The 13,052-nt window shown below is 37.9% G+C and overlaps 1 protein-coding gene across 1 annotated transcript in view; it reads left to right on the top strand.

The window, feature by feature from the left end:
* The window catches only part of BRWD1 (bromodomain and WD repeat domain containing 1), a 119,322-nt gene that overhangs the window by 15,701 nt on the left and 90,569 nt on the right, over window positions 1-13,052 (top strand). Inside the window, exons 5-9 of the mRNA XM_011984167.1 lie at window positions 5,242-5,342; window positions 6,678-6,748; window positions 8,173-8,273; window positions 9,324-9,364; window positions 11,018-11,116. Of these exons, the coding sequence (XP_011839557.1) occupies window positions 5,242-5,342; window positions 6,678-6,748; window positions 8,173-8,273; window positions 9,324-9,364; window positions 11,018-11,116 (413 nt within the window). The remainder of the gene's footprint in view (window positions 1-5,241; window positions 5,343-6,677; window positions 6,749-8,172; window positions 8,274-9,323; window positions 9,365-11,017; window positions 11,117-13,052) is intronic.

Below are 13,052 nucleotides of genomic sequence, written 5' to 3'. Positions count from 1 at the left end.
GCAAAAGACCTGAGTAGACATCTCTAAAAAGAAAACATACAAATGGCCAACAGATATATGAAAATATGTTTAACATCACTAATTATCAGGAAAATGCAAATCAAAACCCCAGTGAGATCCTACCTCACCCCGGAATGACTGTTCTCAAAAAGACAAAGGATAACAAATGTTGGGAAGGATGTGGAGAAAGGGGAACTCTTACGCACTTTTGGTGAGAATGTAAATTAGTACAGCTATTATGGGAAGCAGTATGGAGGTTCTCCCATCTTCCCCAGAGGCAGGTGCAGTAGTGTAATCATAGCTCGCTTGGCCTCAAACTTGTGGGCTCAAGTCATCCTCCTGCCTCAGCCTTCTGAGTAGCTGAGACTATAGGTGTGTGCCACCTCACCTAGTTAGTTCTTAATTTTTTGTAGAGACAGTGTCTTGCTGTGTTTCACAAGCTGGTCTTGAACTTCTGGCCTCAAGCAGTCCTCCTGTATTGGCCTCCCACAGCACTGGGATTTATAGGCGTGAGCCACCATGCCCGGCTGGAGGTTCTTCACAAAAAAATGATTGGCTGTATATCCAAAGAAAATAAATAATATGTTGTTTCACAGCAAGAGAGAGGATCAGCCAGGCGCGGTGGCTCATGCCTGTAATCCCAGCACTTTGGGAGGCCGAGGCGAGCAGATCATGAGGTCAGGAGATCGAGACCATCCTGGCTAACACGGCGACACCCCGTATCTACTAAAAAATACAAAAAATTAGCTGGGCGTGGTGGTGGGCACCTGTAGTCCTAGCTACTGGGGAGGCTGAGGCAGGAGAATGGCGTGAACCCGGAAGGTGGAGCTTGCAGTGAGCGGATATCACGCCACTGCACTGCAGCCTGGGTGAGAGAGCGAGACTCCGTCTCAAAAAAAAAAAAAAAGGATCAGCATATATTGAAGAGTCCTTATTTTATCGCCTAACAAGTTGTAAAAGTAGACGTTCTTAAGCTCATGAGCATGAGGTACATACTAGGTAGTCACTCCAAATGTGTAGATTTCAAGCATACTTTGGACTTTGGAAGTAGACACATGAGGTCTACTAAAAATCCTAAAATCCTAACGCCAAAGAGGACTTTGAGAAATCATAATTCATACTGTTTCCTTTATGCAGGATTTAGCTAATCCATCTTAGAAAAAAAGAGACTATTTTTAATATCCAGAAATACATATTATAGTCATCGGCAACTGGCCTTGGGAGGGGGCATAATAAAACATGGTTGTATGTCAGTAATACTGCAATTGATGAAATGCTGCTATTTAGAAACAGTAAAAGGAAGGCTCCCGAGGTTAAAAATACCTGTTGGACACTAAAGAAAAACAAAACAAAACAAATCACAACTCTTAAAACTTCAAGCTTAGAGGCTTCATTAGTGAATTCTGTTAAAACTTGTTAGAACTGCTGAGAGCTTAGTATGATGGTTAGATATATATATAGGACCCATGTCTTAAAACCAGAACTTTATTGTACACTATTAATAAACAAGTAATAAATACAATGGAAGAAGAATTAATTCATAATTGCAACAAAACCCCTCAAACACATAGGAGTAAATTTAACAGGAAATGTGAAATATGTTTATGAAGAAAGATCTTAAAAATACTGGAGTCATGGGTTGGGGTAGGAAATAGTCTAAATAAGTGAAAATGCCTCTACCATGTTCGTGAATCAGAAGATTCAGTATTGTAAAGATGTCAGCTCTTTCCTGATTATGCTACAAAATCAGCATATTTACATTTGAAATTCCAATGATTTTGTTTTTATGGAACTAAGCCAGCCAATCAAGCTCATTTAGAAGAGAAAAATAAGCACGGACAGCAAAAGAAGAGCAAAGAATTGTTTAGCCATGCTGGAGATATAAAAATGTTTTAGAGGTGTTATAAAGAAAACAGTACAGTATCAGTCCATCAATAGACAAAGATATAAGTGGGACAGAAATAGCCACAAATTGCTTATATGTCTGGGAATTTGATTTAGAACAGGTGACTTAAAAATATTTTTCCATGGACAGTTAGGTTTAGAATTCTTTTTTTTTTTTTTTTTTTTTTTTGAGACGGAGTTTTGCTCTTGTTGCCCAGGCTGGAGTACAGTGGTGCAATCTCAGCTCACTGCAATCTCCGCCTTCTGGGTTCAAGCAATTCTCCTGCTTCAGCCTCCCGAGTAACTGGGATTACAGGTGCCCACCACCATGCCTGGCTAATTTTTTGTATTTTTAGTAGAGGCAGGGTTTCATCATTTTGGCCAGGCTGGTCTTGAACTCCTGACCTCAGGTGATCCACCTGCCTTGGCCTTCCAAAGTGCTGGGATTACAGGCGTGAGCAACGAGCCACCATGCCTGGCCTCTAGAATTCTTAAAGTACTCTGTGCAAGGTTGCGAGTTTTACTGTGATGGTTTACTTAAAAAAATATTTTTTTGTTCAATTAGCAATTCAGTGTGGAAGGTGTTTTAATTTTTTTAAAGTGAAAGCAAGTTTATTAAGAAAGCAAAAGAATAAAAGAACCTTCTATTTTAATTAGCAAAAATATCCAACTACTAATATAACTTCAATTATACTACTTTTTCTCCTTACTTTTAATGAGATAGCCTGCAAAGGTCAATGTTAGGCCACATTCTGGAACATATCTTAGATATGAACAATCACTTTGAACATTTAAAAAAAAAATCATTTCTTACTTTGCTTTCTGCTAATGGCACTATTAGTCTTGGTTTTCTAAGCTCTTTCTTTGTCTTGAGTGTTTCGTGAGTCAGCAAGTTTGTTTGCCTTTTGAGACAGAGTCTCACTCTGTTGTCCAGGTTGAAGTGCAGTGGTGTGATCTCGACTCTTTGCAACCTCAGCCTCCTGGGTAGCTGGGACTACAAGCATGTGCCACCATGCCTGGCTAATTTTTTATTTTATTTTATATATATGTATACATACGTATGTGTATACGTGTATATATACACGTACATACATATACGTAGACATATATATGTTTATACACATGTGTATATCTGTCTACATATGTGTATACATGTACGTACACATACGTGTATATACAGGTGACTTGAAAATACTCTTCCTGGCCGGGTCCAGTGGCTCACGCCTGTAATCCCAGCGCTTTGGGAGGCTGAGGCGGGCAGATCACGAGGTCAGGTGATCGAGACCATCCTGGCTAACATGGTGAAACCCTGTCTCTACTAAAAATACAAAAAATTTAGCTGAGCGTGGTGGTGGGCGCCTGTAGTCCCAGCTACTTGGGAGGCTGAGGCAGGAGAGTGGCGTGAACCTGGGAGGTGGAGCTTGCAGGCTTGCAGTGAGCCGAGATTGCGCCACTGCACTGCAGCCTGGGCGACAGAGCGAGAGACTGTCTCAGGGAAAAAAAAAAAACAAACTCTTCCATGGACAGTTAGGTTTAGAATTCTTTTTTTTTGATACGTATATGTACATAATATGTATACATACGTGTATATGTAGACTATGTATATGTATGTATATACATGTATGCACATATGTCTACATATATACACGTGTATACATATGTATATGTGTGTATATATATATGCACACACACGTATACATATATACACACATATTTTTTGGTAGGTGGAGGGATCTTGTTATGTTGTCCAGGCTGGAGTGCAGTGGCGCCATCTCAACTCGCTGCAACATTCACCCCCTGGGTTCAAGTGATTCTCCTGCCTCAACTTCCCGAATAGCTGGGATTACAGGCGCTGCCACCACGCCCACCTACTTTTTGTGTTACGGGCATCCACCACGACACCTAGCTAATTTTTGTATTTTTAGTAGAGATGGTGTTTCACCATGCTGGCCAGGCTGGCCTCAAACTCCTGACCTCAAACTCCTGACCTGAAGTGATCTGCCTGCCTTGGCTTCCCATAGTACTGGGATCACAGCTGTAAGTCACCATGCCTGGACAATTTTGTATTTTTTTGTAGAGACAGGGATTCGCCATGTCACCCAGGCTGGTCTTAAACTCTTGGACTCAAGCAATTCTCACTCCTCCGCCCCCTCAAAGTGTTGGGATTACGGGCGTGAGCCACGGCACCCGGGCGACTCAGCAAGTTTTGATGCTCCCCTCTTTTTGCCTTTCCTGTCCATTCTAGGGGGAGAAGGGTGGAGCTGTATTCCAGTTAAGCGTCTTGCTTCTTAGATTAACTGGGTTCCCTCTTGGCTTTTTATTACATCTTACCTCTTCTCTTTCAGTCAGTATTATATATTGCTGTAAGACAAATCTTTTGGCTGCTTTTGGTGTTTTTACTTGAAAAGTACAGTTACCCTTTAAACTGCTTTGATTACATCCGGACTCTCTACCCATTTACCCCATTGCCCCATGACTTTGAGAAATGAACACTTTGTTCATATAGATCTTTGTTTCTATCATATACCATATTCCTCCTCACTTTTGAACTTGTGCTGATATTATTCCTTTGCTTAGTGTGTGTTTGTTTTCCTTGCATTTTCCTACTGTTTAATCCTTCGTAGACGTCTCTGGCTAGTTGATCTTCCTTTCTCTAGCTTGCTTGTTTAGCACTTTTGGTATTTTATTAAGTACAGGTGTTAGCTTTATTCTGAAGTGGCACTGTAGTATAGTTCTTGTGTTTTCATATATTATGGTTTTGTTTTTAATATATTTAAATCATTGATCCATTTGGAATGTATCCTCATGTACAGTCTGAAGAATGGATTTAGTTTTTTTCCAGATTGCTGCACAATTGTAACACCATTTATGCAGTGATCCATTGTTTGCTCAACAGATTTGAGATAATACCTTAATTCTACTTAAGTTTTACATTAGGGTCCATTTTTCCCCCCATTTTTCCTTCCAATTTTTCAGTCAGCTTTCCTGGTTGAATAGGGTCTAGTTTTGGACTTTATTTTTTCCGTTGGTCATTCTGTCAGTGTACACCGTTATGTCTAATTGTTTTAATTATTGAGGCTCTGTGATATACTTTAATATCTGATAGGACTAGATCTTCACCTTGTTAAAGTTTTTCTGGCTAATCTTGTTTATTCTGAAAATAGGCTTATTGAGATCATATTACATATAAATGAATGTGGAGAGGTTATGATTTTTTTCACTACAGTAGTATTACCTATATTTTGGATTTGTGTTTTATTTCCTTAAAGTGTCAATTGAAGTTAACTTTGCAAGAGTATTAAACTGTAACTTAAGTAGAAGTTCTGGAAACTGAATTGTATATGTTTTACTTTTTAGTTTAGCCCAATGGCCAAAGGCTCTCAAAGATACATGGTTTCCACTGGTGCTGATGGGACAGTTTGCTTTTGGCAATGGGATTTAGAATCCTTGAAATTTAGGTAAGTGGCTTTAATTATGTAACAAGTTTTCTTCTTTAATGTAGTTACAGTTTAGTCTAATGAAATGAAGTTTGATTATTAAGAGATTATGTATTATGGTTGCTTTTTTTACCTTTGAACTTCATTTTTATTATATATAGCATATGTGCCATATTGACTCTTTCCTGTTTATAATTATTTAGATAGCTGGATTTGTAAAAGAAGCATAGCTTTTCTATCTTAGCACATTTTTGTAAAGACAAAGTAAGGCATTTAAAAAAATAGGTGTATAATTGGAAATTCAGGCAGGAACTTTTGAGAGTCATAAGACCTGTGTTGTATACTTCTGCTGTCTAATACAGTAGTCACTAGCCACATATGATCATTGAACACTTTAAATGTGGTTAGTGCAATTGAGGAACTGAATTGATAATTTAAATTTAAAACTTATAATTGATTAATGTGTTAGAAAACTTTTTTTTCCCTTTTTTTTTCTTTTTTTTTTTTGTTTTTTGACACAGAGTCTCGCTCTGTCACCCAGGCTGGAGTGCGATGGCGCAATCTCGGCTCACTGCAACCTCTGCCTCCTGGGTTCGAGTTACTCTCCTGTCTCAGCCTCCCAAGTAGCTGGGATTACAGGCGCCCGCCAGCATGCCCAGCTAATTTTTTGTATTTTTAGTAGAGTCAGAGTTTCACCAGGCTGGCCAGGCTAGTCTCAAACTCCTGACCTCAGGTGATCCACCCGCCTTGGGCTCCCAAAGTACTGGGATCACAGGCGTGAACCATCACGCCTGGTCTATTAGAAAATTATTAAGTGTGTCTTCAATAACTTAAATATGTGAAATTTTCAACAAATTTTGGGAAATCCAAATAAAGATAAAATATTTTTGTTAAAAAATGAATTGTCAAATTGAGATGTATTTTGAGTCTCAAATACACACTGGAAAATTTCAAAGAGTTAATACGAAAGAATATGAAAGTATCTTGTAATTTTATTAATTTGCATTATATGTTGATATTTTGGGTGTATTAGGTTAAAGGAAATATGATTAATTTGATCTTTTTATATTTTGTAAAAATACACGGAAATATGTGGAAATATTTGGTATACAATAAGGTATTATAGAAATAAGACTGTAGCTGGGTGTTGTGCGTCTGTGGTTCCCAGCCACTAGGGAGGCTGAGGCTTGGAGGGTCCCTTGAGCCCAAGAGTTTGTGTCTAGTCTGGGCAACATGGCGAGACCCTGTTTCTTAAAAAATTGTAATGTTTAAATATGCTAGATTAAAACCAATATTTTAAACTGTGTTAATGTGGTAAAATAATCTATCTTAAAGCAGCATCTTCTTCTTTTAAAGCCCACGTCCCCTGAAGTTCACTGAAAAGCCTAGGCCAGGCGTTCAAATGCTTTGTTCTTCTTTTAGTGTTGGTAAGAACTTCTTCACATTTTTTCTTACTTTTTTTTTTTTTTTAAACATTTATTAAATGACCACTTTATTGCTAAGAACTTTTATTAGATACGTGGTAAATGACTTCTGATGTTTATTTTGTTAGGTTCAGTTTATGATGTTCATTTTGTTAGCCTTGTTCTTCCAGTCCTCTATTCTGCTTTTGTCTGATTTCTGGTAGTAATCAGTGATATAAGAGATGTCTGGTAAAAGAGAGGCTTGAGGTGTCTACACAAGTGATTCCTATGCCTGTCCTATGTGTATGATAATCTAAACTTGTGATTTTCTTCGAATAGGCTAAACTGTGTATGTTTGATAGTTTAAATTTATTTCCCACACATATCTTGGTGAAATTATTCTTTTTCATTTTTTGTACAGTGAACTTGTGTGGTAGCTTTTTTCTTTTTTAGGATAGGTCAAAGACTTTTCCCTCATAAAATCTGAAAACTTGAACAAGCTAGGGTTAGGTATGTAAAATTGTTTAGAAAGCAGAACTTCTTTTCTTAAAAATATTTTTAGAGCACTGGTGCTTAATTGGCATTATATTGCCACCCTTAATAATACAGATGGGGAGGCCGGGCACAGTGACTCAGTGCCTGTAATCCCAGTCCTTTGGGAGGCTGAGATGGGAGGATTACTTCAGCCCAGGAATTTGAACCCAACCCTGGCAACACAGTGAGAACACATCTCTTAAACAAAAACAAAAACAAAAACAAAATGACCTGGGCATGGTGCACACACCTGTGGTCCCAGCTACTCAGGAGACTAGGTGGGAGTATTGCTTGGTTCCAGGAGGTTGAGGCTGCAGTGAGCCGTCATCGCACTACTGCACTCTAGCCTGGGCGACAGACTGAGACCGTGTTCCCTGCCCCACCAGCTGGCTCACACCTGTAATCCCAACACTTTGGGAGGCTGAGGTGGGTGGATCACCTGAGGTCAGGAGTTTGAGACCATCCTGACCGACATGGTGAGACCCCATCTCTACTAAAAATACAAAAAATTAACTGGACGTGTTGGCGTGCACCTGTAGTCCCAGCTACTTAGCAGGCTGAGGTAGTAGAATTACTTGAACCCGGGAGGTGGAGGTTGCAGTGAGCTGAGATCACACCGTTGAGCTCTAGCCTGGGCGACAGAGCAAGACTCTGTCTCAAAAAAAAAACAAAAAAAAACCCCACAAAACAGGAGGAGATTGTGAATGTTTCCAGATTGATTGAATTAATTTTGTTTTTTAAAGCTACAAATACAGTTTTATAAGCTCTATATTGTGAGTTAGAAAATGCAACTGTTGAGATACACTTAGTTTTAGAGTAAATGATCTTTTCTTTTTATATTTTAATATAGAAATTTGATTTGTTCAGGTATTTGTTATAAACTGGATGTTTAAACTTTACCATTTTTATTTCAGGTGGTATGTTTTTAGCCACAGGTAGTACTGATCATGTAATCAGAATGTATTTTTTGGGTTTTGAAGCACCCGAAAAAATCGCAGAACTTGAAAGCCACACCGTAAGCATCCATGTTTTAAAATCCTTTACATTAATTGTTAATACTATTCCTCTTATTGCTAAGGGGCATTGCTATTGGCTCTACTTTTATTTTTAATTTTTTCTTCTGTTGAACAAATGAACTGTCATTTATAACTTTTTGATGGTATTAAGTTTTAAAATATTAAATCATAGTTGCATTTCTGAGATAAGTCATTGCTTGTGAATGTTATCTTTTAAATTTTTGAATTATATTTGACAGTTAAAATATTGTTAAAGAGATGTTTGTATATTTATAAAAATGAAAATGTCTAGGTACAATATAGTTTTTCTTAATTCTATTCTAATTTTAATTTAAGCATACAAGGAATTATATTTAAAGGGAGATATGTCATTGGCAACTCCGATTAGCTCTTGAGAGGCCTGATATTTTACAGTGGTTATTTTAGCTTTATGTTCAAAATCTTGATTATGACAGTTGATCTGGGTGGGTTAGTTTTAAATGGGCCTATTTATCTAACCAAGCCCATGAAATAAGAATGTGGTTTTATTAATGTATAGTAAGATAGAAAACTGTCAGTGTTCTGAAGTACTGGTCAGGGTAAAGTCATCTTTTGTTTGAAGCTTTTGGGAAAGCCAGTCCACATCCAGAGATTATTTGATAAATACAGATTTAAATAACTTAAAACAACAATTTTTGTGTACAATTGAAAATGCCTTGTTTTTAGCTACTTTAAAGCCAATATTTTGAGCACTTTACACACATTTCACTTCCATATAAGTAATTTTAAACAGTTGTAATTATAAATAATGCTGTAAGTTTAGAAGCAAGGCTTTTTTTCCTGTTAGATGTGCCTTTCTTTCAAATGAAAGCTGTATTTTAGTAGTCTTGTTAGATTTGTAGTTAGTCTTCACTTAAAATTATAAAACATGTTGAATGATGGGGCTAAGCAACACAAGTACATATTTTGCTTGTTAAAGCAAATAGGCTTCTAGCATAAAACTTCACTTTTTTCAAATTCGCAAACCATGTAGATGATCATTTTTGTATTTCTCCTTTTCCCTCCTTTAGGATAAAGTAGATAGTATCCAATTTTGTAACAATGGTGATCGGTAAGTGTGTGTTTGTATATGTGTGTGTGTTATTAGGCAAATTACAATGTGCTACGTATTAGTGTAGCTAACCTGTCATTTTGCATATATTTTTTGCCTTTATATTATGAGTTTTTATTTTGTTTTTTCGAGACGGAGTTTCACTCTCGTTGCCTGGGCTGGAGTGCAATGGCATGATCTCAGCTCACTGCAACTTCTGCTGCCCGGGTTCAAGTTATTCTTCTGCTTCAGCCTCCTGAGTAGCTGGGATTACAGGTGCCCGCCACCGTGCCTGGCTAACTTTGTATTTTTAGTAGAGATGGGGTTTCTCCATGTTTGTCAGGCTGGTCTCAAACTCCCGACTTCAGGTGATCCGCCCGCCTCGACCTTCCAAAGTGCTGGGATTATAGGCGTGAGCCACCACGCTCGGCCATTATTTTTTATTTTTAGTTGACTAATTGTCTATGTTTATGGAGCAACTGTACTGTGGTGTTTTAATGTATGTTTACATTGTGTGATGATTCTCTGCCACTTCACATACTTAGCATTTTTCTGTAGTCAGAACATCTGAAATCTCAGAAATTTTGAAATGATATATAATTAGCTGGAGTCACTGTCACTTTGTATATTGCAGATATTTATTAGTAAATATATTAATTGAATGAAAAGTGTCTAGGGTAGGGGTTGGGGGAGAAACACATGAAATGTAAGTTTTTAGAATTGTAGTTTCTGCCAGCTTCTAGTGACCAAAAGTAGTTTTTCTTTGGCTGGATGTCTGATTTACTGAAAAAATAACGTGTAAGGATCATGAAATTTCTTGTTTGGGTAGTTTCTAAGAAACCACTGTGATTATATCCTGCAAAGAAATTATTACTTAAATCGTATCCTCCTCCTTTGCCTCCATTATGTGTCAGGTACCTTTGCTAAACTGTAATTGTTGAGAACTTAATTTGTTAATAGATTGATTTATTTTTACACAGTGTCCAACATGAAGTAATTTGAATTAACAAATAAGGTGTTTAAAATGGAGCTATTGCCCTTATTTTCCTATTCTTCAAAACTTTTTTCTGTTTTTTTTTCTTCTTGGCATTTTTTTTTTTTTTTTTGAGATGGAGTCTCGCTCTGTTGCCTAGGCTGGAGTGCCGTGGCGTGATCTCGGCTCACTGCAACCTCTGCCTCCTGGGTTCAAGCGATTCTCCTGCCTCAGCCTCCTGAGTAGCTGGGATTACAGGCACACGCCACCACGCCTGGCTAATTTTTGTATTTTTAGTAGAGATGGGGTTTCACCATGTTGGTTGGACTGGTCTCGAACTTCTGACCTTGTGATCAACCCACCTTGGCCTCCCATAGTGCTGGGACTACAGACGTGAGCCACTGCGCCCGGCCTCTTCTCAGCATTCTTATACATTGTATTCTCAAAACTTAAATCTGTTTGAAAAGCTATTGATTGAGTTTGAGGTGTGTTTTAATTTCATAGGGCCAGGCAAATAATAGAAAACCAAATTTTTTTTCCCATCCAGATATGCTCTAAATACCTGTCTTTTGAATTAACACCTGTGGATTGTCCTGTTGTCAGGACAGCTACATTACATTCTTTTTTTGCATGTGATTTTAATTGTAGACCTTGTTGGAAAGTGTGTGAATATAGTAAGATCCTGTTCTGCATGTTTTAAGGTTCCTAAGTGGTAGCAGAGACGGAACAGCACGGATTTGGAGATTTGAGCAGTTAGAATGGAGGAGCATTTTATTGGATATGGCTACTAGAATCTCAGGGTAAGTTGAGATTGTTAGAAGTAGGTGCATCATAGGTGTTTGATCTATGTCTCTCTCTCTCTCTCTCTCTCTCTCTCTCTCTCTCTCTCTGTCTCTGTGTGTGTGTCTCTCTGAGTGGTTATTTTGTTGAGATTATAGCTACCTTCTGTTATGAAGAGCTGTGGTATAAGCGAATAGCTGCCTATTGCATATTAGGTGAACCAGATACATCCAGATAAATTTATCCTTACATTGTGTAGCAAAGAATAACATGTACTTTTTCTATTGCTCAGAGCATTGACCTTCTTCTTAGGTGTTGCATTTAAAAGCTTCCACAAGTAAAAAAGATAAAATTGACTCAAGTACATTAAGAGTGGAAATTGTACTTTTCTATGGATAGGATTTTTGAAAAATTTTAAAAGCAGCTTAGAGCCAAGGCTGGGAAATAGGGTAAGCAAACATACTTTATTGTTAAGGTTAAAAAAAAATTGAGCTCCAGCCTGGGCGACAGAGTGAGACTCTGTCTAAAAATAAAAGTCATGGATTTTACTTTAGAATTTGTTTCCTAATTTTAACTTTGCACTTTTTCATACCAGTTTTTCTGAGAAATGTTTCCACATTTTGTCTTTTGGAAATCATGTCTGCTTTATTTCTATTAAAATTTTTTTTTTTTTCTGAGACAGGGTCTCACTGTGTCGCCCAGGCTGGAGTGCAGCGGTATGCTCGTGCCTCACTTCAGCCTTGACATCCTGGCCTCAAGCAGTACCCCCTTCTCAGCCTTCCGAGTAGTTGGGACTATAAGCATGAGCCATCACGCCTGGCTAATTTTTATGTTTATTTTTTTTAGTGACTATTATTCAGGCTGGTCTCAAACTCCTGGGCTCAAGTGATCCTCTCACCTCTGCCTCCCAAATGCTTTGTTTTTAATAACAGAAATTGACTTATATTCTCTGCTGTAGCTCAAAGAATTGTATTGCATTTTCAAGATAAATTTGATCTTCTTATTTTTGTGGAATTATCTGTGATGGAGAATGAAAAGTATATATACTGGAAATTTGATAACCCTTGTTCATAAACAAATTAAAAAATCTTATATATAACAATGTTACATCTCAGTATGAAAGTGAGTACTGTCAATCCTTGATTAGTTGAAATAATGAAAGGGAATGGGGGTGAAGATAATTTAAAATCAATTTCACCTATTATTGTTTTATTAAGCAAAATAGAAACATCAGTGTCAAAACTGGAATGAAAATTTTTAAATGAGACTGAAAACTGTTTAGTTTTCTTGCTGACACACTCCATCCATGAAGGGGACTTTTCCTGTAATTTTCTTCATGAGAAAATATCTTCTCATTTTAAGTTTTCTTGTTTTCAAATCTTGAAAAACAAGAGTCTTTTGTGTGTAGGAATTGATTGGTCTGTTTATTTTAGTGTTCTAATATTGGCATATCAACTTGATGAAATGCAACATACCTGTTAGTAAATTCAAAGTTATTAATTTGTGGCTGGGCGTGGTGGCTCACGCCTGTATTCCTACCACTTTGGGAGGCTGAGGCAGGCAGATCGCCTGAGGTCAGGATATCGAGACCAGCCTGGCCAACATGGTGAAACCCTGCCTCTACTAAAAAAAACACAAAAATTAGCTGGAGATGGTGGCATGTGCCTGTAATCCCAGCTACTCGGGAGGCTAAAGCAGGAGAATCACTTGAACCTAGGACACAGAGGTTGCAGTGAGCCCAGATGGAGCCACTACACCCCAGCCTGGGTGACAGAGCTGGACTCCGCCTCAAAAAAAAAAAAAAAAAAAAAAAAAAAAGAACAGGGTGTGTAGACATCATCTGAGATTCACATAGGCAATCCCAAAGTTGCCTTTATTCCATTTTACTCTTTTTTTTTTTTCTTGGAGACAGAGTCTCGCTCTGTCGGGAGTGGCGCGATCTGGGCTCACTGCAAG

Source organism: Mandrillus leucophaeus, unplaced genomic scaffold, assembly GCF_000951045.1.
Source record: "Mandrillus leucophaeus isolate KB7577 unplaced genomic scaffold, Mleu.le_1.0 Scaffold262, whole genome shotgun sequence".
In the NCBI taxonomy this organism is placed as follows: Eukaryota; Metazoa; Chordata; class Mammalia; order Primates; family Cercopithecidae; genus Mandrillus; species Mandrillus leucophaeus.
This window is presented reverse-complemented; position numbering and strand designations above follow the sequence as displayed.